The following is a 24,537-nucleotide window of genomic DNA, read 5'->3' on the forward strand; positions in this document are numbered from 1 at the left end:
CTGCAGTGCATCCTGTGGATGGTGCACACTGCAGCCACAGTGCGCCGGTGGTGAAGGGAGTGAATGTTTAGGGTGGTGGATGGGGTGCCAATCAAGCGGGCTGCTTTATCTTGGATGGTGTCGAGCTTCTTGAGTGTTGTTGGAGCTGCACTCATCCAGGCAAGTGGAGAGTATTCCATCACACTCCTGACTTGTGCCTTGTAGATGGTGGAAAGGCTTTGGGGAGTCAGGAGGTGAGTCACTCGCCACAGAATACCCAGCCTCTGACCTGCTCTCGTAGCCACAGTATTTATATGGCTGGTCCAGTTAAGTTTCTGGTCAATGGTGATCCCCAGGATGTTGATGGTGGGGGATTCGGCGATGGTAATGCCGTTGAATGTCAAGGGGAGGTGGTTAGACTCTCTCTTGTTGGAGATGGTCATTGCCTGGCACTTATCTGGCGCGAATGTTACTTGCCACTTATGAGCCCAAGCCTGGATGTTGTCCAGGTCTTGCTGCATGCAGGCTCGGACTGCTTCATTATCTGAGGGGTTGCGAATGGAACTGAACACTGTGCAGTCATCAGCGAACATCCCCATTTCTGACCTTATGATGGAGGGAAGGTCATTGATGAAGCAGCTGAAGATGGTTGGGCCTAGGACACTGCCCTGAGGAACTCCTGCAGCAATGCCCTGGGGCTGAGATGATTGGCCTCCAACAACCACTACCATCTTCCTTTGTGCTTGGTATGACTCCAGCCACTGGAGAGTTTTCCCCCTGATTCCCATGGACTTCAATTTTACGAGGGCTCCTTGGTGCCACACTCGGTCAAATGCTGCCTTGATGTCAAGGGCAGTCACTCTCACCTCACCTCTGGAATTCAGCTCTTTTGTCCATGTTTGGACCAAGGCTGTAATGAGGTCTGGAGCCGAGTGGTCCTGGCGGAACCCAAACTGAGCATCGGTGAGCAGGTTATTGGTGAGTAAGTGCCGCTTGATAGCACTGTCGACGACACCTTCCATCACTTTGCTGATGATTGAGAGTAGACTGATGGGGCGGTAATTGGCTGGATTGGATTTGTCCTGCTTTTTGTGGACAGGACATACCTGGGCAATTTTCCACATTGTCGGGTGGATGCCAGTGTTGTAGCTGTACTGGAACAGCTTGGCTAGAGGCGCAGCTAGTTCTGGAGCACAAGTCTTCAGCACCACAGCTGGGATGTTGTCGGGGCCCATAGCCTTTGCTGTATCCAGTGCACTCAGCCGTTTCTTGATATCACGTGGAGTGAATCGAATTGGCCGAAGACTGGCTTCCGTGATGGTGGGGATATCGGGAGGAGGCTGAGATGGATTATCCACTCGGCACTTCTGGCTGAAGATGGTTGCAGTGATATGCCCCTCCTGCAAGATGTGGGAAGTCATGGACACTACCAGTGTCCCTGCCGACCACGTGTGCAGGAAGTGTGTCCACCTGCAGCTACTGACCGATCGTATCTCGGAGCTGGAGCTGCGGGTGGACTCACTGTGGAGCATCCGCGATGCAGAGAAACTCGTGGATAGCACGTTTAGCGAGTTGGTCACATCGCAGGTTAAGGGTGTACAGGCAGGAAGTAAATGGGTGACCACCAGGCAGAGTAAGAGGTGTAGGCAGGTAGTGCAGGGGTCCCCTGTGGCCATCCCCCTCTCAAACAGGTATACCGTTTTGGATACTGTTGGGGGAGATGGCTCACCAGGGGAAGGTGACAGTGGCCAGGTTCATGGCACCGTGGCTGGCTCTGCTGCACAGGAGGGCAGGAAAAAGAGTGGCAGAGCTCTAGTGATAGGGGACTCGATTGTAATGGGAACAGACAGGCGTTTCTGCGGGCGCAACCGAGACTCCAGGATGGTATGGTGCCTCCCTGGTGCAAGGGTCAGGGATGTCTCGGAGCGGCTGCAGGACATTCTGGAGGGGGAGGGTGAACAGCCAGTTGTCGTGGTGCATATCGGTACCAACGATATAGGTAAAAAACGGGATGAGGTCCTACAAGCTGAATTTAGGGAGTTAGGAGTTAAACTAAAAAGTAGGACCTCAAAGGTAGTAATCTCAGGATTGCTAGCAGTGCCACTGGCTAGTCAGAGTAGGAATGACAGGATAGCTAGGATGAATACGTGGCTTGAGAAATGGTGCAAGAGGGAGGGATTCAAATTCCTGGGCCAATGGAACCAGTTCTGGGGGAGGTGGGACCAGTACAAATTGGACGGTCTGCATCTGGGCAGGACTGGAACCAATGTCCTAGGGGGAGTGTTTGCTAGTGCTGTTGGGGAGGGTTTAAACTAATGTGGCAGGGGGATGGGAACCGATGCAGGAAGTCAGTGGGAAGTAACGTGGTCACAGAAACAAAAGCCAGTAAGGGAGAGTGTACAAAACATGACCGGACAGATGGTCTGAGAAAGCAGGGCAAAGACCAAGGGAAGTCTGGATTAAACTGCATTTATTTCAATGCAAGAAGTCTGATGGGCAAGGTAGATGAACTCAGGGCATGGATGGGTACATGGGACTGGGATGTTATAGCTATTACTGAAACATGGCTAAGGGAGGGGCAGGACTGGCAGCTCAATGTTCCAGATAGAGCAGGAGGTAAGAGAGGAGGGGGAGTTGCGTTCTTGATTAGGGAGAACATCACGGCAGTAGTGAGAGGGGATATATCCGAGGGTTCGCCCACTGAGTCTATATGGGTAGAACTGAAAAATAAGAAGGGAGAGATCACTTTGATAGGATTGTACTACAGACCCCCAAATAGTCAACGGGAAATTGAGGAGCAAATATGTAAGGAGATTACAGACAGCTGCAAGAATAATAGGGTGGTAATCGTAGGGGACTTTAACTTTCCCAACATTGACTGGGACAGCCATAGCATTAGGGGCTTGGATGGAGAGAAATTTGTTGAGTGTATTCAGGAGGAATTTCTCATCCAGTATGTGGATGGCCCGACGAGAGAGGGGGCAAAACTTGACCTCCTCTTGGGAAATAAGGAAGGGCAGGTGACAGAAGTGTTGGTGAGGGATCACTTTGGGACCAGTGATCATAATTCCATTAGTTTTAAGATAGCTATGGAGAAGGATAGGTCTGGCCCAAAAGTTAAAATTCTAAATTGGGGAAAGGCCAATTTTGATGGTATTAGACAGGAACTTTCAGAAGTTGATTGGGAGAGTCTGTTGGCAGGCAAAGGGACGTCTGGTAAGTGGGAGGCTTTCAAAAGTGTGTTAACCAGGGTTCAGGGTAAGCACATTCCTTATAAAGTGAAGGGCAAGGCTGGTAGAAGTAGGGAACCTTGGATGACTCGGGAGATTGAGGCACTAGTCAAAAAGAAGAAGGAGGCATATGACATGCATAGACAGCTGGGATCAAGCGGATCACTTGAAGAGTATAGTGATTGCCGGAGTAGAGTTAAGAGAGAAATCAGGAGGGCAAAAAGGGGACATGAGATTGCTTTGGCAGATAAGGCAAAGGAGAATCCAAAGAGCTTCTACAAATACATAAAGGGCAAAAGAGTAACTAGGGAGAGAGTAGGGCCTCTTAAGGATCAACAAGGTCATCTATGTGCGGAACCACAAGAGATGGGTGAGATCCTGAATGAATATTTTGCATCGGTATTTACGGTTGAGAAAGGCATGGATGTTAGGGAAATAAATAGTGATGTCTTGAGGAGTGTACATATTACAGCGAGGGAGGTGCTGGAAGTCTTAACGCGCATCAAGGTAGATTAATCTCCGGGACCTGATGAAATGTATCCCAGGACGTTATGGGAGGTTAGGGAGGAAATTGCGGGTCCCCTAGCAGAGATATTTGAATCATCGACAGCTACAGGTGAGGTGCCTGAAGATTGGAGGGTAGCAAATGTTGTGCTTTTGTTTAAGAAGGGCGGCAGGGAAAAGCCTGGGAACTACAGACCGGTGAGCCTGACATCTGTAGTGGGTAAGTTGTTAGAGGGTATCCTGAGAGACAGGATCTACGGGCATTTGGAGAGGCAGGGACTGATTAGGAACAGTCAGCATGGTTTTGTGGGAGGAAAATCATGTCTCACAAATTTGATTGAGTTTTTTGAAGGGGTAACGAAGAAGATAGATGAGGGCTATGCAGTAGACGTGGTCTACATGGACTTTAGCAAAGCGTTTGACAAGGTACCGCATGGTAGGTTGTTACATAAGGTTAGATCTCACGGGATCCAAGGTGAGGTAGCCATTGGATACAAAATTGGATTGACGGCAGAAGACAGAGGGTGGTTGTAGAGGGCTGTTTTTCAAACTGGAGGCCTGTGACCAGCGGTGTGCCTCAGGGATCGGTGCTGGGTCCGCTGTTATTTGTTATTTATATTAATGATTTGGATGAGAATTTAGGAGGCATGGTTAGTAAGTTTGCAGATGACACCAAGATTGGTGGCATTGTGGACAGTGAAGAAGGTTATCTAGGATTGCAACGGGATCTTGATAAATTGGGCCAGTGGGCCGATGAATGGCAGATGGAGTTTAATTTAGATAAATGTGAGGTGATGCATTTTGGTAGATCAAATCGGGCCAGGACCTACTCCGTTAATGGTAGGGCGTTGGGGAGAGTTATAGAACAAAGAGATCTAGGAGTACAGGTTCATAGCTCCTTGAAAGTGGAGTCACAGGTGGATAGGGTGGTGAAGAAGGCATTCAGCATGCTTGGTTTCATTGGTCAGAACATTGAATACAGGAGTTGGGATGTCTTGTTGAAGTTGTACAAGACCACACTTGGAATACTGTGTACAGTTCTGGTCACCCTATTATAGAAAGGATATTATTAAACTAGAAAGAGTGCAGAAAAGATTTACTAGGATGCTACCGGGACTTGATGGTTTGACTTATAGGGAGAGGTTGGATCGACTGAGACTTTCTTCCCTGGAGAGTAGGAGGTTTAGGGTTGATCTTATAGAGGTCTATAAAATAATGAGGGGCATAGATAAGGTAGATAGTCAAAATCTTTTCCCAAAGGTAGGGGAGTCTATAACGAGGGGGCATAGATTTAAGGTGAGAGGGGAGAGATACAAAAGGGTCCAGAGGGGCAGTTTTTTCACTCAAAGGGTGGTGAGTGTCTGGAACGAGCTGCCAGAGGCAGTAGTAGAGGCGGGTACAATTTTGTCTTTTAAAAAGCATTTGGACAGTTACATGGGTAAGATGGGTATAGAGGGATATGGGCCAAGTGCAGGCAACTGGGACTAGCTTAGTGGTATAAACTGGGTGGCATGGACATGTTGGGCCGAAGGGCCTGTTTCCATGTTGTAACTTCTATGATTCTATGATTCTCCACCACCTACAAGGCACAAGTCAGGAGTGTGATGGAATACTCTTCACTGGTCTGGATGAGTGCAGCTCCAACAACACTCAAGAAGCTCAACACCATCCAGGGCAAAGCAGCCCATCCACCACTGTAAACATTTGCTCTCTCCACCACCAGCGCACTGTGGCTGCAGTGTGTACCATCTACAGGATGTACTGCAGCAAGTCGCCAAGGCTTCTTCGACAGCACCTCCCAAGCCCACAACTTATACCACTAGAAGGACAAGGGCAGCAGGCACATGGGAAAATCATCACTTCCAAGTTCCTCTCCAAGTCACACACCATCCTGATTTGGAAATATATCGCAGTTCCTTCATTGTTGCTGGTTGAAATGCTGGAATTCCCTACCTAACAGCACTGTGGGAATACCTTCACCATATGGACGGCAGCAGCTCAAGAAGGCAGCTCACCACCTTCTCAAGGGCAACTAGGGATTGGCAATAAATGCTGGCCTTGTTAGCTACTCCAATTTTCCAAGAATGAATTAAAAAGAAAACAATAGTACCTCTTTTGGCCTGATCCAATATTAGTTTCTTTTGCATCAATCTGTCTGAAGGCAGACGAAGCAAACACTTGGTGAGAAGGCCAGATACAAATCGTTAAGTGGATTTATTTCACAGTAAGGTGAAAATACAGAATAGCTGTTATGACCAGATTCACTTAATTCAAACTGTACAATTTATCTTCGCATAATAATACAAGGGAAAGAACATGCAATGCTGGTGCACAATCATGGGTTGTCTTGACAAATAAAATGGTTTCTAACCATCCTCCAGTATTTCTAACCTCTTCAGTCCTTATGCATGTCCTACCCCAGAGACCCACTTCAACAGTAGGCTGCAAAGGTGATAGGCTCAAAATAACTGTCAATGCCACTTTTGTCCCTGTCATGAGAAGGTTGTACACAAGCGCAGTCCTAGGTAGCTAGAATTTATTCAGGTAGTGTCCCCAGCAATATTGTTGAAATCAGAAATCATCAAGTAGGGAGTTTCAGGCACGAACTTGACTCTGTAGGAACAGCATGTTAGAATATCGGAGAATTGTGCCATTGCTTTGTCAGTGTCAGAAACAATGTTTTAAATTCTAAACCAATTCAAATAAGAAAATTCTCTTGTGTTGCTAACCTGTAGCTTTACTCTGAAAAGGGAAAAACTGATGGGTTTGACATAGCCTGACAAGGTCTTGCATGGCATCTTTCTAGAATTGTATCTTCTTGCTGGTGACAGATGGCAGATGAATTCAAACTGGGTAATGCTGCTTTTTATCCTTGAGCCAGGAGCGTCACTATCTGCACAGCTGTAAATATTCCTCCTATTTTTGTAACCAGATGAAATTCAGGCCTACATACTCTTGCATTATTTGGGTCTTTTTATCACATGTTGACATCTGCTAAGAGTGAGTCATAAACGATACAAGCGTACCTAACAGCCCACCACTTGTTTTTCAGAAATCCATCTATGACTAGAAGCTGGGTAGCGAATCATTGTGTTACAAAATGGGGTTAATCAAGGTGGAATTTGGTGACCTGCATCACTGATGAAAGTTGTGTAATAGAACAATTATTTGCATCAGTAAAAATGGCTATGTCAATTAGTGAATAATCTTGTTAAGCAGTTGGCCCATTGCTGTACCAACTACTTGAGATTCTGACAGTCGCTGAATTATTGATACAGAAATACTGAACCAGCTACTGAAGATGTGAATAAATTGAGCCACTATAACAATGAGGTATGGTAGATATTAATTATCACATAATTCCTGTTTGTGTTTCCCACATTGCCAGCATAAAATATTTTTGCTCTCCCACTTTCATGTAACAAAACCTGTAAGGGCCATGATTCCTCTCCCTGGTACTGTCCAGGAGCAATTTCGGTGCAGTGCAACAGAAGTGCACTGCACCAAGAGCACATCCTTAGCGCCCAAACTTCCTGTGGGGCCTAATTAAATCCTGCAGCTCAGATTATGTAAAATCAAACTGCATATTTAGTTTAATCTTCCCTTCCTTTGTAGTGGAAGGTTCAGGATGGAAATTATGGCAAGGAATCAGTGATAATTTTTCTTCTAGTATATGTTTACAGTATTTTTCCCCTTTCTGTTTATGGTGCACAAGCGCTTGTTTATATTTCTGTTATCTCCTTTTGTGTACATAGAAATAGAACTGATTTGCATTTAATATTAAAATATGCAAGTAATCACTTTGTCTTTTCTCAGTGGATTTACTAGTGAACCGCTGGAAAACTGGATTGTTGGCCCCAAAAGAAATGTTTGGCTCTATGGCGTGTGTTCAACTCCCAAAATGCCTACTTAAAGATGGATGTGCAAATTATGAACAAGCAGAGATCATCCAGAATGTCCTTTACAGCCAGTATAACATTGAGGTATGGTAGATGATTATATTTATCACCTAATTCCTGGTTTTGTTTTCCACATTGCCAGCAAAAAATATTTTTGCTCTCCCACTTTCATGTAACAAAACTTGTAAGAACCATTAATCCTCCCCTGGCACTGTCCATGAACAATTTGGGCGAAGTGTAACAGAAGTGCACTGCACCAAGAGCGCAATCTTAGCACCCAAACTTACTGTGGGGCCTAATTATCATCAAACTGATACACAGTGAGGCACACTGTTGGGCACGTGGCTAGAGCAAAAAGGAAATGCAGGCATTGCCTGAGTCTTAAAGACAACAACAATGTTAAAGGGGCAGGTAAAATGGGAGAGCCGGAAGGACTTTGACTTTTACAGGTGCAGGAGTTTTATCAGGACAGCATCTGATGAACAGTGGTATTTTTAAAAATTAATTTATGCCTGCCAGAAGTGTAATTTAGATGTCAGTGGTCTTCATGTTTATTTAAAGGTTCCATCCCCTGTGAATGAGATCATGCTACTGTGCCATGGCTTGGATGGCAGTAGCTGTCTGGGCACCCCTGCAATCTTCCTTAGAAGAAATTGGTAAGAAAGTGGCACAGTAGTTCTAACCAGTAGGTGAAGGAACAGGGAAACTGTGTGGGTATGAAGAAAGATGGTGCGGGAATAGGAGGGGGTGCTGGTTTTTATTCCAGGTGGGATGGAGCAGTTGTACAGTCGAGGGAGGAGGGATTCTGCGGTTGGGAAAACAGTGTTTGTGGCTCAGCAGCTATTAAGAGATCATATGGTTGTTTCTCCACGTCTGTCTCCAAATAGAATCAGAAGTATACAACATGGAAACAGGCCCTTCGGCCCAACATGTCCATGTCGCCCAGTTTATACCACTAAGCTAGTCCCAGTTGCCTGCACTTGGCCCATATCCCTCTATACCCATCTTACCCATGTAACTGTCCAAATGCTTTTTAAAAGACAAAATTGTACCCGCCTCTACTACTGCCTCTGGCAGCTCGTTCCAGACACTCACCACCATTTGAGTGAAAAAATTGCCCCTCTGGACCCTTTTGTATCTCTCCCCTCTCACCTTAAATCTATGCCCCCTCGTTATAGACTCCCCTACCTTTGGGAAAAGATTTTGACTATCTACCTTATCTATGCCCCTCATTATTTTATAGACTTCTGTAAGATCACCCCTAAACCTCCTACTCTCCAGGGAAGAAAGTCTCAGTCTATCCAACCTCTCCCTATAAGTCAAACCATCAAGTCCCGGTAGCATCCTAGTAAATCTTTTCTGCACTCTTTCTAGTTTAATAATATCCTTTCTATAATAGGGTGACCAGAACTGTACACAGTATTCCAAATGTGGCCTTACTAATGTCTTGTACAACTTCAACAAGACATCCCAACTCCTGTATTCATTGTTCTGACCAATGAAATCAAGCATGCTGAATGCCTTCTTCACCACCCTATCCACCTGTGACTCCACTTTCAAGGAGCTATGAACCTGTACTCCTAGATCTCTTTGTTCTATAACTCTCCCCAACGCCCTACCATTAACGGAGTAGGTCCTGGCCCGATTCGATCTACCAAAATGCATCACCTCACATTTATCTAAATTAAACTCCATCTGCCATTCATCGGCCCACTGGCCCAATTTATCAAGATCCCGTTGCAATCCTAGATAACCTTCTTCACTGTCCACAATGCCACCAATCTTGGTGTCATCTGCAAACTTACTAACCATGCCTCCTAAATTCTCATCCAAATCATTAATATAAATAACAAATAACAGCGGACCCAGCACCGATCCCTGAGGCACACCGCTGGTCACAGGCCTCCAGTTTGAAAAACAACCCTCTACAACCACCCTCTATCTTCAAGCCAATTTTGTATCCAATTGGCTACCTCACCTTGGATCCCGTGAGATTTCACCTTATGTAACAACCTACCATGCAGTACCTTGTCAAACGCTTTGCTAAAGTCCATGTAGACCACGTCTACGGCACAGCCCTCATCTATCTTCTTGGTTACCCTTCAAAAAACTCAATCAAATTCGTGAGACATGATTTTTCTCTCACAAAACCATGCTGACTGTTCCTAATCAGTCCCTGCCTCTCCAAATGCCTGTAGATCCTGTCTCTCAGAATACCCTCTAACAACTTACCCACTACAGATGTCAGGCTCACCGGTCTGTAGTTCCCAGGCTTTTCCCTGCTGCCCTTCTTAAACAAAGGCACAACATTTGCTACCCTCCAATCTTCAGGCACCTCACCTGTAGCTGTCGATGATTCAAATATCTCTGCTAGGGGACCCGCAATTTCCTCCCTAACCTCCCATAACGTCCTGGGATACATTTCATCAGGTCCCGGAGATTCATCTACCTTGATGCGCGTTAAGACTTCCAGCACCTCCCTCTCTGTAATATGTATTGCAGAAGAGTGGGTAGCACAGAACTGAACACAGCCTCCATCACTACATGTAAAAGATTAATAGCACTCAGGAACATGTTCTGAAGCTGCAACACCATTTTTAAAGCCATACGCCAAAAATGAAGATCATTCTTGACAATACCAGCCTGTCCCTTTAAGACAGAGCGCACCTAAATGGCAGCTTGGGATGTAGTGGGGTCAGGTTTTAATGGGGGTAGTCTGTCCCTGATCTGCACCCAGTGTATTAGAGGAATTCTGTGTGCAAAGTCCTGTAACAACTATTTGTATGTGATTTACATTGCTGCACCAGAAAAATCATAGAGGAAGTTCAGGTGCAATACTATTCAGTTGCTGTGTCCATTTTTCCTTTGCATTGCACCCGTTTTTCAGGCTCTATTTGGAAGCAAGGCAATGGAAAATCAGCCTGTAAACTGTTATTGTACATGTCCATTTCTTGTTTCCATTGATTAAACAAGTTTTTCTGTTTAATATCTAACAGATGCATTCCATGTAATGATACAGTACCGATTAGTGATTAGTTTGAATTTTACAAACTCTGTTGGGAAGTTTAATATGCATATACAACATAATTTCCCTCCCTTGCACACAGTTCAACCATCCATGTGGCTTATTTCTCAGTGCAGGGCACCTAATTCACTTGTGGCTACTCTAGTTTTTGAAGCTGGAGGGGCAATCATTTTACTGACAGGGTAGAAATAGTCATTGGAATTTCCACAGGTGTTCACCGGCAGGAGATTGGAAGAACCGCCGGAGAAATGATAGAAACAGCAAAATATGGCCATTCACATCATTTCTCCGGGAGTTCTGCAGATGTCCCATCAAGTTACTTCAGGAGAGTGGGAGAGTCCTGTGGAAATTCAAGGCCTTAAGATTCACCAACTGCTCCTGCAGTTTTTCATGGTATTGGCCTGTTGGTCAATTTACTAAGGGTAAATTTTGAAAGGCCCTGCTGGTGGTCTAAAGGCTCACATACATTAGGTGCAGGTTGGAAAATTGGGCTGATGGCTCTTGGGGCAGGTACGTAGGATCTGGATGATTGCAAAAACTGAGTCAGCAACCACCCTCCATAAAGCTGGCACCTGGGCTTTTAGTGGAAAGTGGCCAACATCCCCCAAAAGGGTCACCGTCTTTTGGTGCAACAGGAGCTCCAACTCCTCAGTATCAAAGGGATCAGTGTTGCTGTGCTATTGCAAACATTTAGACCAGTAGAGGGAACAGAGCGTGAGACCCGGTGAGTATAAAGAGAGCTCTGAAACTGACGGAGCGAGAGACCCGGTGAGTATAGAGAGCTGTGAAACTGACCTGGGAGACCCGGTGAGTATAAAGTGAGCTGTGAAACTGATGGAGTGGGAGACCCGGTGAGTATAAAGTGAGCTGTGAAACTGATGGAGTGGGAGACCCGGTGAGTATAAAGTGCTGCCAACTGCTCGAGCTCAGAGTTTCTGAACTTGAGGGACAGCTGGCGTCACTACAGTGCATACGGAAAGCAAAGAGTTTCCTGGACAGCACGTTTCAGGAAGTGGTCACCCTGCAGCTATAGAGAGTTCAGGCAGAGAGGGAATGGGTGACCACCAGACAGACTAGGAGGAACAGGCAGGCAGTGCAGGAGTCTCCTGGGAGTGTGGCACTCACAAATCGGGATTCATTGTTGAATACCAGTGAAGATGTTGACACCTCGGGGGAGTGCAGTCAGGAGCAAATCCACAGCACCGTGGGTGTCTCGGGGGCAAAGAAATGCAGTTGTTAAAGGGGATTCGCTAGTCAGGGGGATAGACAGGCGTTCCTGCAACCGCCGATGTGAGTCTCGCCTGGTGTGTTGCCTCCCTGGTGCCAGGGTAAAGGACATCACTGAGAGGGTGCAGAACATTTTGAGGGGGGAAGGGGAACAGCCAGAAGTTGTGGTCCATGTGGGAACCAATGATATAGGAAGGAAAAGGGCTGAGGTCCTGCAGTCACAGTTTCAGAAGCTAGGGAGGAAGTTAAAAAGCAGGACCTCAAAGGTAGTAATCTCTGGATTACTCCCAGTGCCACATGCTAGTGAGTGCAGGAATAGTAGGAAAAGACAGGTTAATGCGTGGATGGAGCAATGGTGCAGGAGGGAGGGCTTCAGATTCCTGGGGCATTGGGACCAGTTCTGGGGCAGGAGGGATCTGTTCAAAGTGGACGGGTTGCACCTCAGCAGAGCTGGGACCAATGTCCTAGCGGGGAGGTTAACTGGTGCTGTGGGGGAGGGTTTAAACTAATTTGGCAGGGGGGTGGGCACCAGGATGAAACATTTGAGAGGACTGGGAGGGACAAGTAGCACTAGAGTAAAGAATAGTTCAGAAATAGGAGGGATCAGATAGGGGGCAAATACAAGGCAGTCTAAGATGAGATTGGAGTGCATGTATGTAAATGCACGTAATGTGGTAAATGAGGTTGGTGAGCTGCAGGCTCACGTCGCCAAATAGAACTATGATATAGTGGCAATAACAGAGACCTGGCTCAGAGAATGGGAGGATTGGGTACTTAATATTCCTGGCTGCAAGGTATTCAGGAAAAATAGGGAAGAGAAGAAAGGAGGGGATGGCAGTATTAATCAAAGAAACTATTATAGCACTGTAAAGGAATGATGTAGTTGAAGGGACAAAGACAGAATCAATTTGGTTAGAAGTAAGGAACAATAGAGGAGCTATTACGCTACTGGGTATGTACTATAGGCCACCAAATAGTGGGAAGGATATAGAGGAGCAAATTTGCAGGCAAATTATAGAAAGATGCAAGAACTATAGAGTAGAGATAATGGGGGACTTCAATTATCCCAATATAGACTGGGACAGTAACAGTGTAAAGGGTGAAGAGGGGGAGGAATTCCTGAAATGGGTACAAGAGAACTTTCTGAAACAGTGTGTTTCCAGCCCAACCAGGAAGAAAACAGTGCTGGATCTAGTTCTGGGGAATGAAGTGGGGCAGGTGGAGCATGTTTCAGTGGGGGAGCATTTGGGGTACAGTGATCATAATATCATCAGGTTTAGAATAGTTATGGAAAAGGACAAGGAACAATCAAATGTGAAAATACTAAACTGGAGGCGAGATAATTTTAGTGAGTTAAAAAGGGATCTTGCCCAGGTGGATTGGAATCAGAAATTGGTAGGTAAAACAGTAATTGAACAATGGGAGGCCTTCAAAGAGGAGTTGGTTCAGGTACAGAGTAGACACATTCCCACGAGGGGGAAAGGAAGGGCATCCAAACCTGGAGCTCCCTGGATGATTAAAGATATAGAGATTAAAATGAAACTGAAAAAGGTTTATGATGAATTTGAGGTTCATAATACAGTAGTGAACCAAGCTTAATACAGAAAGTACAGAGGAGATCTAAAAAAGGAAATAAGAGGGGCAAAGAGAGAGTAAGAGAATAGATTAGCAGCCAACATAAAAGGGAACCCAAAAGTCTTTTATAAACATATAAATAGTAAAAGGATAGTCAAAGGAAGTGTGGGACCGATTAGGGACAAAAACGGAGATCTTCTTTTGGAGGCAGAGGGCATGGCTGAGGGACTAAACGAATATTTTGCATCCATCTTCACTAGAGAAAAGGATGAGCAGTAAAGGAGGAGGTAGTAGCGATATTGGAGAGGATAAAAATAGATAAAGAGGAGGCACTTAAAAGGTTGGCAGTACTCAAAGTAGAAAAGTCACCTGGTCCAGGTTACTGAGGGAAGTAAGGATGGAAATAGTGGAGGCTGTGGTCACAATCTTCCAATCCTGCTTAGATATGGGGACGGTGCCGGAGGACTGGAGGATTGCAAATATTACACCCCTGTTCAAAAAAAAAGGGGACAGTGATAAACCCGGCAATTACAGGTCAGTCAGCCTAACATCGGTGGTGGGGGAACTTTTAGAGACAATAATCTGGGACAAAATTAATTGGCACTTGGAAAAGTATGGGCTAATAAATGAAAGTGAGCACAGATTTGTTAAAGGAAAATCGTATTTGACTAACTTGATTGAGTTCTTTGATGAAGTAACAGAGAGTGTTGATGAGGGTAGTGCGGTTAATGAATGTATGGACTTTCAAAAGGCATTTGACAAAGTAACGCATAATAGACTTGTTAGCAAAATTAACGCCCATGGGATTAAAGTGACATTGGCAGCGTGGGTACAAAATTGGCTAAGGGACAGAAAGCAGAGAGTAGTGGAGAACGGTTGTTTTTCAGACTGGAGGGTAGTATACAATGGTGTTCCCTAGGGGTCTGTATTAGGGCTACTGCTCTTTTTGATATGTATTAGTGACCTGGACTTGGGTATAGAGGGTATAATTTCAAAGTTTGCAGATGAAACAAAACTCAGAAATGTAGTAAACAAAGTGGAGGATAGTAACAGACTTCAGGAGGAAATAGACAGACTGGTGAAATGGGCAGACACATGGCAGATGAAATTTAATGCAGAGAAGTGTGAAGTGATACATTTTGGTAGGAAGAATGAGGACAGAAAATAGAAACTAAATGGTACAATTTTAATGGGAGTGCAGGAACAGAGAGACCTAGGGGTTCACATACACAAATCTTTGAAGGTGGCAGGACAAGTTGGGAAGGCTGTTAAAAAAAGCATATGGGATCTGGGGCTTTATTAATAGAGGCTTAGAGTACAAAAGCAAGGAAGTTATGCTAAACCTTTATTAAACAGTGGTTAGGCCCCAGCTGGGGTATTGTGTTGAATTCTAGTCACCACACTTTAGGAAAGAAAAATTGAGGCCTTAGAGAGAGTGCAGAAGAGTTTACTAGAATGGTACCAGGGATGAAGGACTTCAGTTATGTGGAGAGATTGGAGAATGACATAGAATATGCAAAATATATTTTAGCACATAAATTTCTGGTGATCAAGTATCCGGTCACAGTGAAAATAACAGCGCCCATTCTAACTGAGGTTGTTCTCCTTAGAACAGAGAAGGTTAAGGGGAGATTTGATAGAGGTGTTCAAAATCATGAATGGTTTTGAGAGAGTAAATAAGGAGAAACTGTTTCCAGTGGCAGAAGGGTCGGTAACCAGAGGACACAGATTTAAGGTGATCTGCAAAAGAGTCAGAGGCGACATGAGGAAACTTTTTTTTAATGCAGCGAGTTGTAATAATCTGGAATGCACTGCCTGAAAAGGTGGTAGAAGCAGATTCAGTACTAACTTTCAAAAGAGAATTGGATAAATACTTGAAGGGGAAAAAATTATAGGGTTATGGGGAAAGAGCAGGGGAATCGGACTAATTGGATAGTTCTTTCAAAGAGCCGGCACAGGCACAATGGGCCGAATGGCCTCCTCCTGTGCTGTACTTACTACAATACTTTACTTCCACCATATGACTTCCTCTTTTATGGCCAGCTATGGTCCTTTAAAAGCTGCTGTTTTGCAGGATTCTGTGCCCCCTAGCCAAGTGTGCTACAGCAAAGGTCTGTGGGCAAGCTTTTCCTGTATCTATAGCCTATTCAAAATAGGTGGCGATCTTATATTATGTAATTCAGCACAATCTGCCCTGTGACTCCCTGCAGAGATGGGTCTGCATACTGAGCCAGTGCAGCTTCATTTTTGCCTGCCTCACAAAATTGAGGCTATAAAGTAATGTCTTTTTGTACTTACGCTGTGAAGATGACCCACCGGACAGATGTTATTTAATTTGTATGTAGTTAGAGTGGCCTGGGGTGCTGTTATTTTCACTGTAACTGATTACTTGCTGACCAGAAATTTTGTGTGCTAAAATACATTTTGCATACTCCGTCATTTGTGAATAACATAAATGTTAATTTACAGGGAAACTGCCCAGCAATACCAAGCCCTGTATTCCAACTTAATGATTATATTGCACAAATTTTCCAACAGAAGACAGCAGTTTAGGTGCCAAGGGAATACTTAGCAGTATTACTGCTATTGTGAACTTTATAGCTTAAACCGAGTGGTAAATGCTTATCACAAATGAAATCAAAATTACAATTTAAGTAATTAATAGGGACATTTGTTATCTTTTGATATTTATGAGCACCAAAAGTCACAATCCAGTTTTCATAACTACAAATAGAATTTAATGAATACATTTAATATAATGTTTGATATTTATGACAAAAATTGGAGTATAAATTGAGTATTTCACCCTCTGATGCAGGTAAAATTTTTAATATAAGGCAGAAATGCACTGTTTTCCAAGCACAGAAGCCTTATATGATTTAATGCACAATTTATCATTCTGTTGTTGAAGTGTAGGTGTGTGTCCCACATAAAGTGTAATTGCTCTGCATTCTTTCAATGGATACTAGGGTTGGTTACAGGTCAGGCTGGGATCATTTCACTCTTTACCTAAGTGCATAAGCAGGTTGAAAGGTCAGGGCACTGTAGAGACTGGAACGTGCTCATTAATCTCAGTTTGCAACTGAGAAGCACACTGTTTCGTAATATTGTATTGCATCTATAACAAAGTATGGCATCTGGAGTGTTGACGTACCACTTTTAATATATTACCATTTGATTTCCTGTGATGTTGCCCACAAGTAAAATGGGTTGATTTGCAATAAAAGGTGGTGAAGCTATAAATTGATAGAATGTTATTGTTAATGTTTGTGTGGAAGCGATTGCTGGAAAGTTGTTTATGTGTTTAGTGACAATGACATTTACTGAGAAATTTAAATGTAGTGAATAAATTAGTAATTTGGTAAGCTATTAAATGTTAATAGTGATTGAATAAATTAGGTAAGTCTAATGTCGTGGGTAGATTCAAAATGGAAAAATATAAAAGTGCTCTATGTGAGAAATGAGACAGTGGTCCCGATAATTACGGGTAGGTGGGGAGGGAGCAGGGGGGAATCCCGGAAGTACGGGTTTCGCAGAGGTCCTGCCGAAATTAACAGCTGAACCTGATCTAGATTTTTGGACTCCGTTTCCTGGCCACAGCCAGCCAGATCGAGAGGCAGGCAGGCAGGCTGTCGGGCAGGAAGGCCTGTAACACCAGGCCAGGGAAGGGAGGAAGGGGGAGAGATCGTGGTGGGGGAGGCCTGGAGAGATTGATCAGGGGCCAGAGAGGTGGATCGGGGGTCGGAGAGATCATGGTGGGAGGCAGACAGCTGACCGTGGGGGTCTGATCGTGTGGTGGGGGGTGATTGAGGGGAGGTTGAGAGGTTTGCTTGGGCGGCCGGGGGGAAGCACTCCCGCTTCTCCTGGAAAGGTACTTACCAGTTGGATCCAGCCTTCTTGCCTAACTTCAGCTGCCGGTTTCCCTAATCTTGCGAAATCCAGCCCGCAGGTGTTAAATCTTAAACACAGCTAACATTTGAGGCAAGCAGTCTCGTTACAACACACTCTCCTTCAAGCATTCACATACTTTTTTTTCTGAAATATGAAGGTTTTTTTTGAGGTGTCAGCTGAATCCTGTTGGTTGTCTTTTACTAGTTTTGTAGATCAGCTTATATGTTTTAGTCAGAATATGACCCCTCCTTGTGTCAGTTACTTAAACTGATCACATAAGAAAAAGTCAATTCATACAGTCTCTGACCACAGTATCTGGTGTGAAATTTGTGGGAGTGATACCTTTCATTTATTCCTGGCTAGTCATAGTGCATCCATGCTGACAGTGAGCATGTGATGTACCTCCCTATCTGTCAGTGCCAGATCTCTACCATCAAGGCTATGGAAAAGACTGGTTGCGATGGGAATGGGTTAGAAGTACCGCCAAGATGCTGTCCTTTAATTTAATTCCTACCACACACATATAGCACATCCATAATAGACAATTTCCCATGAGGAGTTAAGGCCAAACATAGTCTTCAGGTGAAGTGGGGTTACAGGCCAGGAGATAATTAAATCAGATTGTGCAGATTCATTCCCAAATTTAAAGTCTTACATTCTGTTTTTATTTTTGTATTTCCTTTATAAATTCCTATGTGCCTCAGAAGGCTGTACTTACCCCCGGAGACTGTTGAGATAGATCCGCTGTTGTCTGAAGAACTACAGCTTTGTCAGTTAAAGTCACCACAGCCTTGAATTTCTTTGCCATTGGAGTCTTCCAGGCAGCATTTGGTGACTTCTGTCACATTAGTCAGGCAGTAGCTCACCACTGCATCGAGAAGGTAATCAATGCTTTATTCAGGAGGGCCATGCAATTCATGTACTTCCTAATGGAACCAGGGAAGCAGAGAGCCCTCCAATTCTACTGACTGGCAGGTTTCTGACAGGTGCAAAGAGCAATTGACGGAATGTATACGGTACTCAAAGCCACGTATGAGAACCTCCCACCAATTTTACAAACAGGAAAGGGTTATTCAATTAATGTGCAGCTGCTGTGCGTTGCCAATCAACTTAAACTGCACATGAATGCCCGATACCCAGGAAGCTGTCATGACAACAATCTATCGTATCAGCACTTGTGACTCAGAGCCGTGTATCAGGATAGTTGTTTGGCGATCGGGGCTATCCACTCCAGTCATAGCTTATGATGCCAGTAAGGCTTGTGCAGACAGAGGAAGGTAACAGATGTAATTGAGTTCAGTAGAAGAAATGTCAGAGCAGTGTGTAGGTATTCTGAAGTCTTGTTTTTTTAGATGCCTGGATAAATCTGTGGAGCCCTGCAATACAGCCCAGCGAGACTCAAGAATCATTGTAGCTTGCTGTGTACTACATAAAATTGCAGTGAAGAAAGGCTTGCTGCTTCTGGAAGCCGGTCTAAACCTTGTCAATAGTTATCTAGGAATAGTTATCTAGGTCTAAATTCTTCCCTTAAGTTGAAAATCTTTCAGTGCCTCCAACATGAAGTGAAGGACACAGGCTTGTCCCAGCACTTCTCCTTACAATGATCTTCTGTTCTCAGCCTTCTCACTAGAGTAAACAATTTTACAACTCCAAGTTATAGTCCAGCAATTTTATTTTAAATTCACAAGCTTTCGGAGGCTTCCCCCTTCGTCAGGTGAACGATGTGAAAATGAAATCCTCGAAATGAAATCGCATTTATAATTCACAGAACAATGCTTGGTGAGTACAGACAGTTTTTTCAACTGCCCGTTGCCAAGGCAATCAGTGTGCAGACAGACAGGTGTTACCTGCCAGGTCTCACAGAATATACAAATCACCCAAATATACACGTTACCCCACCAGCGAACAAATGTTATCTGTTTTTAATATATCGGGTCAGTTGCTGTCTTTTCTATGTTTCTACCTCTCTATCTCTGTTTTTTTTTGTTTGTTTTTTTTTTGGTGATTTGTATATTCTGTGAGACCTGGCAGGTAACACCTGTCTGTCTGCACACTGATTGCCTTGGCAACGGGCAGTTGAAAAAACTGTCTGTACTCACCAAGCATTGTTCTGTGAATTATAAATGCGATTTCATTTCGAGGATCTCATTTCATATCGTTCACCTGACGAAGGGGGAAGCCTCCGAAAGCTTGTGAATTTAAAATAAAATTGCTGGACTATAACTTGGTGTTGTAAAATTGTTTACAATTGTCAACCCCAGTCCATCACCGGCATCTCCACATCATTCTCACTAGAGGGCAGCATTGGTTTAAGTCCTTATAGTGAGGAAGGGAAATCTGCAAGGAAAATCATCACCCCCCCCCCACCCCCGCTCTGTCCACAGCTACATGTCGGGGTTCAGGTATCAGGACCTTCTGGCTGCTGATCTCCATTGTGAATGTTCAACAGGAGGGTTTAAAAATGTTCAACAGCCACTTATCTCCTGTCTTTGCCTGCCCCTGGACCCCTGTAAGGCCCTCTGGTTGGCAGGAGTCTGGAGTTATGCCAGTGTGCCTTGTTTCACTAAGCATCCCTTCCTTTGGGATGCCCAGCCAGTGTTGCAGCAAGAAAATGAGATAGGAGGCTAGGAATAGTGTCTTATGCCTCATTTGAATGGGATTGTCAGGCCTGTGCCTACTGCAAGTGCAAGCCCAACTTCAGCCCCCCTCCGCATCCCTTCTTCCTGACTGCATCTGGGAAAATGGAATTTCCCCAGGGACAAGGGTTGGGAAAATTATTCCTTTATTTTGCACTTTCTAGCAGCTAGTTCATTAACATGGGAATAGGTCACCTCTTCCCTTCTCTTTTAGCCAAGGTACAGCTTTGTATTCAAAAAAATGGTTATGCTGCTGTTCCATTGTATATTTTCTGTTTATTCACACAAATCAAGGTAGAGAATATTATACATCAATTTTGCATTTAGCTGGTATTTAAAAACTGATTTCAAAAGTCTTTGCTACCCACACTGTATTGAAACTAATTTTGTTTTTTATGACGGGCAAAATTTGTTTTATGCACTTTGACCATTTTGTGTCTAATCAGGTGCCAGTCAAGGCATTGGGAGGAAAACTGTATGTTCGGATCTCCATACACATCTACAATGAACTGAAGCAGTACCAGAAACTTGCAGATGCAGTTGAAGAAATGACACTATAGAGTAGGCCAGAGAGACAAGGCACCTCCCCTTCGGTTTTCCGGCCAGCTGTGGTCTTACTACAGCACTTCTGATTTTACGATTTTTTTTACTTGTAGAAGTGCTATATATGGGAATCTACCATTGATACTCATATACTGTATCCCAAAATGTTATTTCCTGAAAGAAGTCTAATTTTCATTTGAATGAATCAGTACTAAGGTTGTTTTGTTTTGATTGCACTATTAACTGAGATCCAGTAGGAGCACAGCACCCGATAGAATCGGACTCCAGCCATGTTGCAGATTAATGGCATAAATTGGCATTTCGAAAGCAACTGAATGCAAACCACAAAATTGCCAGAGCCAATGGGCCGCCACAGCTGCTGGACTTTCCACGGGTACCAATGATAGTTTAGTCATTAAAAACTATCAAGGGGAAGGTTACATCCATTATACTGAAATGTCTGCATTTTGTTCTGTCTAGGATGCCTTATATTAATAAACAGAATGTTAAAAGAAAATACAGTACCAGCCCTTGGTTTTGATTGGAATGTGACATCTATCCCTATTGTTTATGTGAAGGGCTGTGCTTCTTTTATAGTCACTAACCTAGAAATTCAGGGAGCGCAGGGTAAAAGCCCTGTGCCAGAATGGCGTCCCTGATATTGGGCTTCGGACTTCAATTTAATAGAGCCAGGGTGGCATTGCAACTTGGGCAAAGAGAGGATTGGTGTGAAGAAAAATCGAGCCACTCGAGGTATCCGGTCGGGGATGGCGGGGAGGGTGCCGAGAGAACATGGGGCCACGGGTCAGGATCAGGCTGGGGGGCCTGGAGTCTTGAGGGAGGGAGTCGGGGCCGGGAGGAGGGAGATCGGGAGTCAGGGATCTCTGGGCCGGGAAGGGGGGAGATTGGGAGTTAGGGATCTCTGGGCCGGGAGGAGGGAGATCGGGAGTCAGGGATCTCTGGGCCGGGAAGGGGGGAGATTGGGAGTTAGGGATCTCTGGGCCGGGAGGAGGGAGATCGGGAGTCAGAGATCTCTGGGCCGGGAGTGGGGGGGAGATTGGGAGTCAGGGATCTCTGGGCCAGGAGGGAGGGAGATCGGGAGTCAGAGATCTCTGGGCCGGGAGTGGGGGGAGATTGGGAGTCGGGGATCTCTGGGCCGGGAGGGAGGGGGAGATTGGGATTCGGGGATCTCTGGGCCGGGAGCAGGGGAGATCAGGAGTCAGAGATCTCTGGGCCGGGAGCGGGGGAGATCGGGAGTCAGAGATCTCTGGGCCGGGAGCGGGGGGAGATTGGGAGTCAGGGATCTCTGGGCCGGAGGTGGGTGGAGATCGGGAGTCAGGGATCTCTGGGCCGGGAGGGAGGGGGAGATTGCGATTCGGGGATCTCTGGGCCAGGAGCGGGGGAGATCGGGAGTCAGAGATCTCTGGGCCGGGGTGGGGGGGGGTAGGAGATCGGGCTGATCTCCCTAGAAGGGAGCCAGTTCCATAGATTAACCTCTCGCTCACTGAAATATTGTTTCCACAGAAATAAATGGAATTTATCCCCATTCTAGCGCAGGCCATGTCCTCTGGTTCTACTGTTCTGGACAAGGTGAAATAGCTCATCATGGTCTTACATTATCTAGTCCGTTTAGAATCCTTAGAACAGCAATTGTATCACCTCTTCTCTTTTCCAGTGAGAACATACTCAATTTACATAATCACTCCTCATAATCCAATCCCTCCATCCCCTCAATCATCCTGGTTGCTCTCTTCTATAGTCTTTCTGTAGCTGCAACATCCTTTTTGTACTGTGGCAACCAAAACTATACACAGTATTCGAAGTGCGGTCGCACCAATGATTTATAAAGTTGGCAGGTTTACCTCACTATTTTAGTTCAATATTGAGAGGAATACATAAATTTTCATATGAATTTTGTTTTAACGATAAGGCACTTTGTAATTTGTACTGAGGTGTTTGGAATAGACTGAATTAAAAATATTATCTGAGAACCTTTCATATCAATTTTCCAGATGGCAGCTCCAATTTCAGCAAATAAGATTCCTTCTGGAATCATTTGTGGTGCACTGGCTGATTCATCAGATGATCTGCTGGCTCACAACTCTCCCATGCACCTAGCTGCAAGATCAATAAGGGTTCAGTAACCAAATTATTATTAGTGGGAAGTTGGAGGAACTGAGCCGTTCCCTTGAAAGTTTATTATTCAAATAAAAGCAGTGGGCCGTGGGCTTCCCCCTCAATTTATAAATTAAATAGAAGCAGTGGGCATTTCATCCACACGCTTAAGAAAATTTAATAAAAGGACGAAATAATACATAGTTGCTGCAAAATTTATTACTGAGATAAAAGCAGCAGGCATTATAAAATTAATCATACACCTGGTGGGAGCAGGCTGGGAACATTTTTAAATTAATTTATACAACTGCAGGGAGAACCATCAAAAGTTATAGAGGAAGCTCTCAGGTTAGATTTTTAAACTAAAAAGAGTTGAAAGGTCTGAATAAAAACTCCAAATAGAAATTAAGCATATTTATTTCTTGATGTTTAGATTTTGATATAGTCATGCTTTACGTATATCATATATAAACTATTTATATGTATATCTATAATTTTAGATGTATATTGAGCAGCAACTGGTAAGCTGAAGGAGGAGCTTTGCAGGCTGATTGAAGTAGTTGATTGAAGAAACACTGCGGGGCCCAGCAGGACAGCCGATGAGTGAACAGGGTAGGTCATTTGCTTGGGAGTGTTGCTAGTGGCTGGAGGGCTGGGAGAAGCAGCAGCATGGGGGCTAGCAGGAGAGCTGAAGATACATCGGGGTAGGCCGGGCCAGCTGATCGGGCATGGCAGTAGTGACCTGAAAGTAACTGGAGAGGGCCACAGGGTGGATCCCTGAACATGAGCCGCATGTACTCTGCTGAAAGACTAGGGGGAGAGGCAGAGTAGGGCCGAACAAAAGGGTCAAAAAGAGAGCAGCATTGGCTGGCCCAATGAGAGTGACGAAACTGCATGGAAGAGCAGAATAATTTTTTTAAAGCTAGAGGGAGGAAATATTAAATTAGTATATAAATTAGAAATAAAATATATTAAATTTAAAATGAACTTACCTGAGATGAAAATTCAGTTTAAAAAAACAAGATGGCAGGTGGAGCTGAGAGATGGACAAGAAACGAGCTTATGATTACCTAATGTTGTCACCCATCAGAATAGCTCAGATAACATTTTCATTCAGTCTATTTTAAAACATAACACCAATATAAATTCCAAGGACTTTGGCTAAATGACGTTCTACTGTATTGCAAAAATGACAGAAGAGGGATTATTTTTGGAAATAATTGCTTTATTATTGTTTAACAACAGTTTCTTGCTGTTAAATATCAAAAACAGGCACTTCATATTTTCAGAAAAAAACTGAAAAGCTTTTTAATCAACACACAAATGATCAAGAGCAGATTGAATTTTTTTTAGTGATAATGATTGCCATTTTAAATCACTGCACACTTTTATTTCCTTGTAAGCAAACATTAGCTGATTGTATTCTCTTGTGAGCTTTACATCCTAACAAGATTTACATGGGTGAAGGCATTTGGTGAATCATAATTAAATTCACAAGCACCTAAGTGGACAAAATGTGGAAATGGAACTAAAAGGTCATTGACCTGAATCATGAACCTTTTTTTCTCTACAGATGCTGCCTTACTTGCTGAGTATTTCCAGCATTTTCTGTTTTTATACCAAAATATACTTGACTGACCCCTAGATGGCAGGCTATACACATGCCATTAGTGATCATTGTATCAGAAATTAAAACAACCTTGTGTGCACAGGTTGGTGTTGCTAACATGCGCCCTCCCCAAAAAAATAATACCTGTGCCTTTTGAGTTCAAAGATGAAGAAATTAAGATATCATTTTGTGCCTGATGTTGCTCTTGGAAAGTTAGAGTTCACTGACTCCTGCCTGATGTAACACACTTACAAATGACACAATAAGCCCTTTGTCAGACATATCAGTGTTGCAAGTTGAGAAC

General features: G+C 44.2%; 1 protein-coding gene across 4 annotated transcripts in view; it reads left to right on the forward strand.

Annotated features, from left to right (window-relative positions):
- The window catches only part of LOC137322025 (uncharacterized), a 98,655-nt gene extending 77,629 nt beyond the window's left edge, over positions 1–21,026 (forward strand). For all 4 annotated transcript variants that reach the window (XM_067985043.1, XM_067985047.1, XM_067985045.1 and 1 more), the window contains 2 exons: positions 7,530–7,696; positions 20,413–21,026. In XM_067985043.1, coding sequence (XP_067841144.1) covers positions 7,530–7,696; positions 20,413–20,526 — 281 coding nt within the window. In that variant the 3' untranslated portion in view covers positions 20,527–21,026. The remainder of the gene's footprint in view (positions 1–7,529; positions 7,697–20,412) is intronic.
- Positions 21,027–24,537: the final 3,511 nt, after the last annotated feature.

This window comes from Heptranchias perlo, chromosome 5 (genome assembly GCF_035084215.1).
Source record: "Heptranchias perlo isolate sHepPer1 chromosome 5, sHepPer1.hap1, whole genome shotgun sequence".
Taxonomy (NCBI): domain Eukaryota; kingdom Metazoa; phylum Chordata; class Chondrichthyes; order Hexanchiformes; family Hexanchidae; genus Heptranchias; species Heptranchias perlo.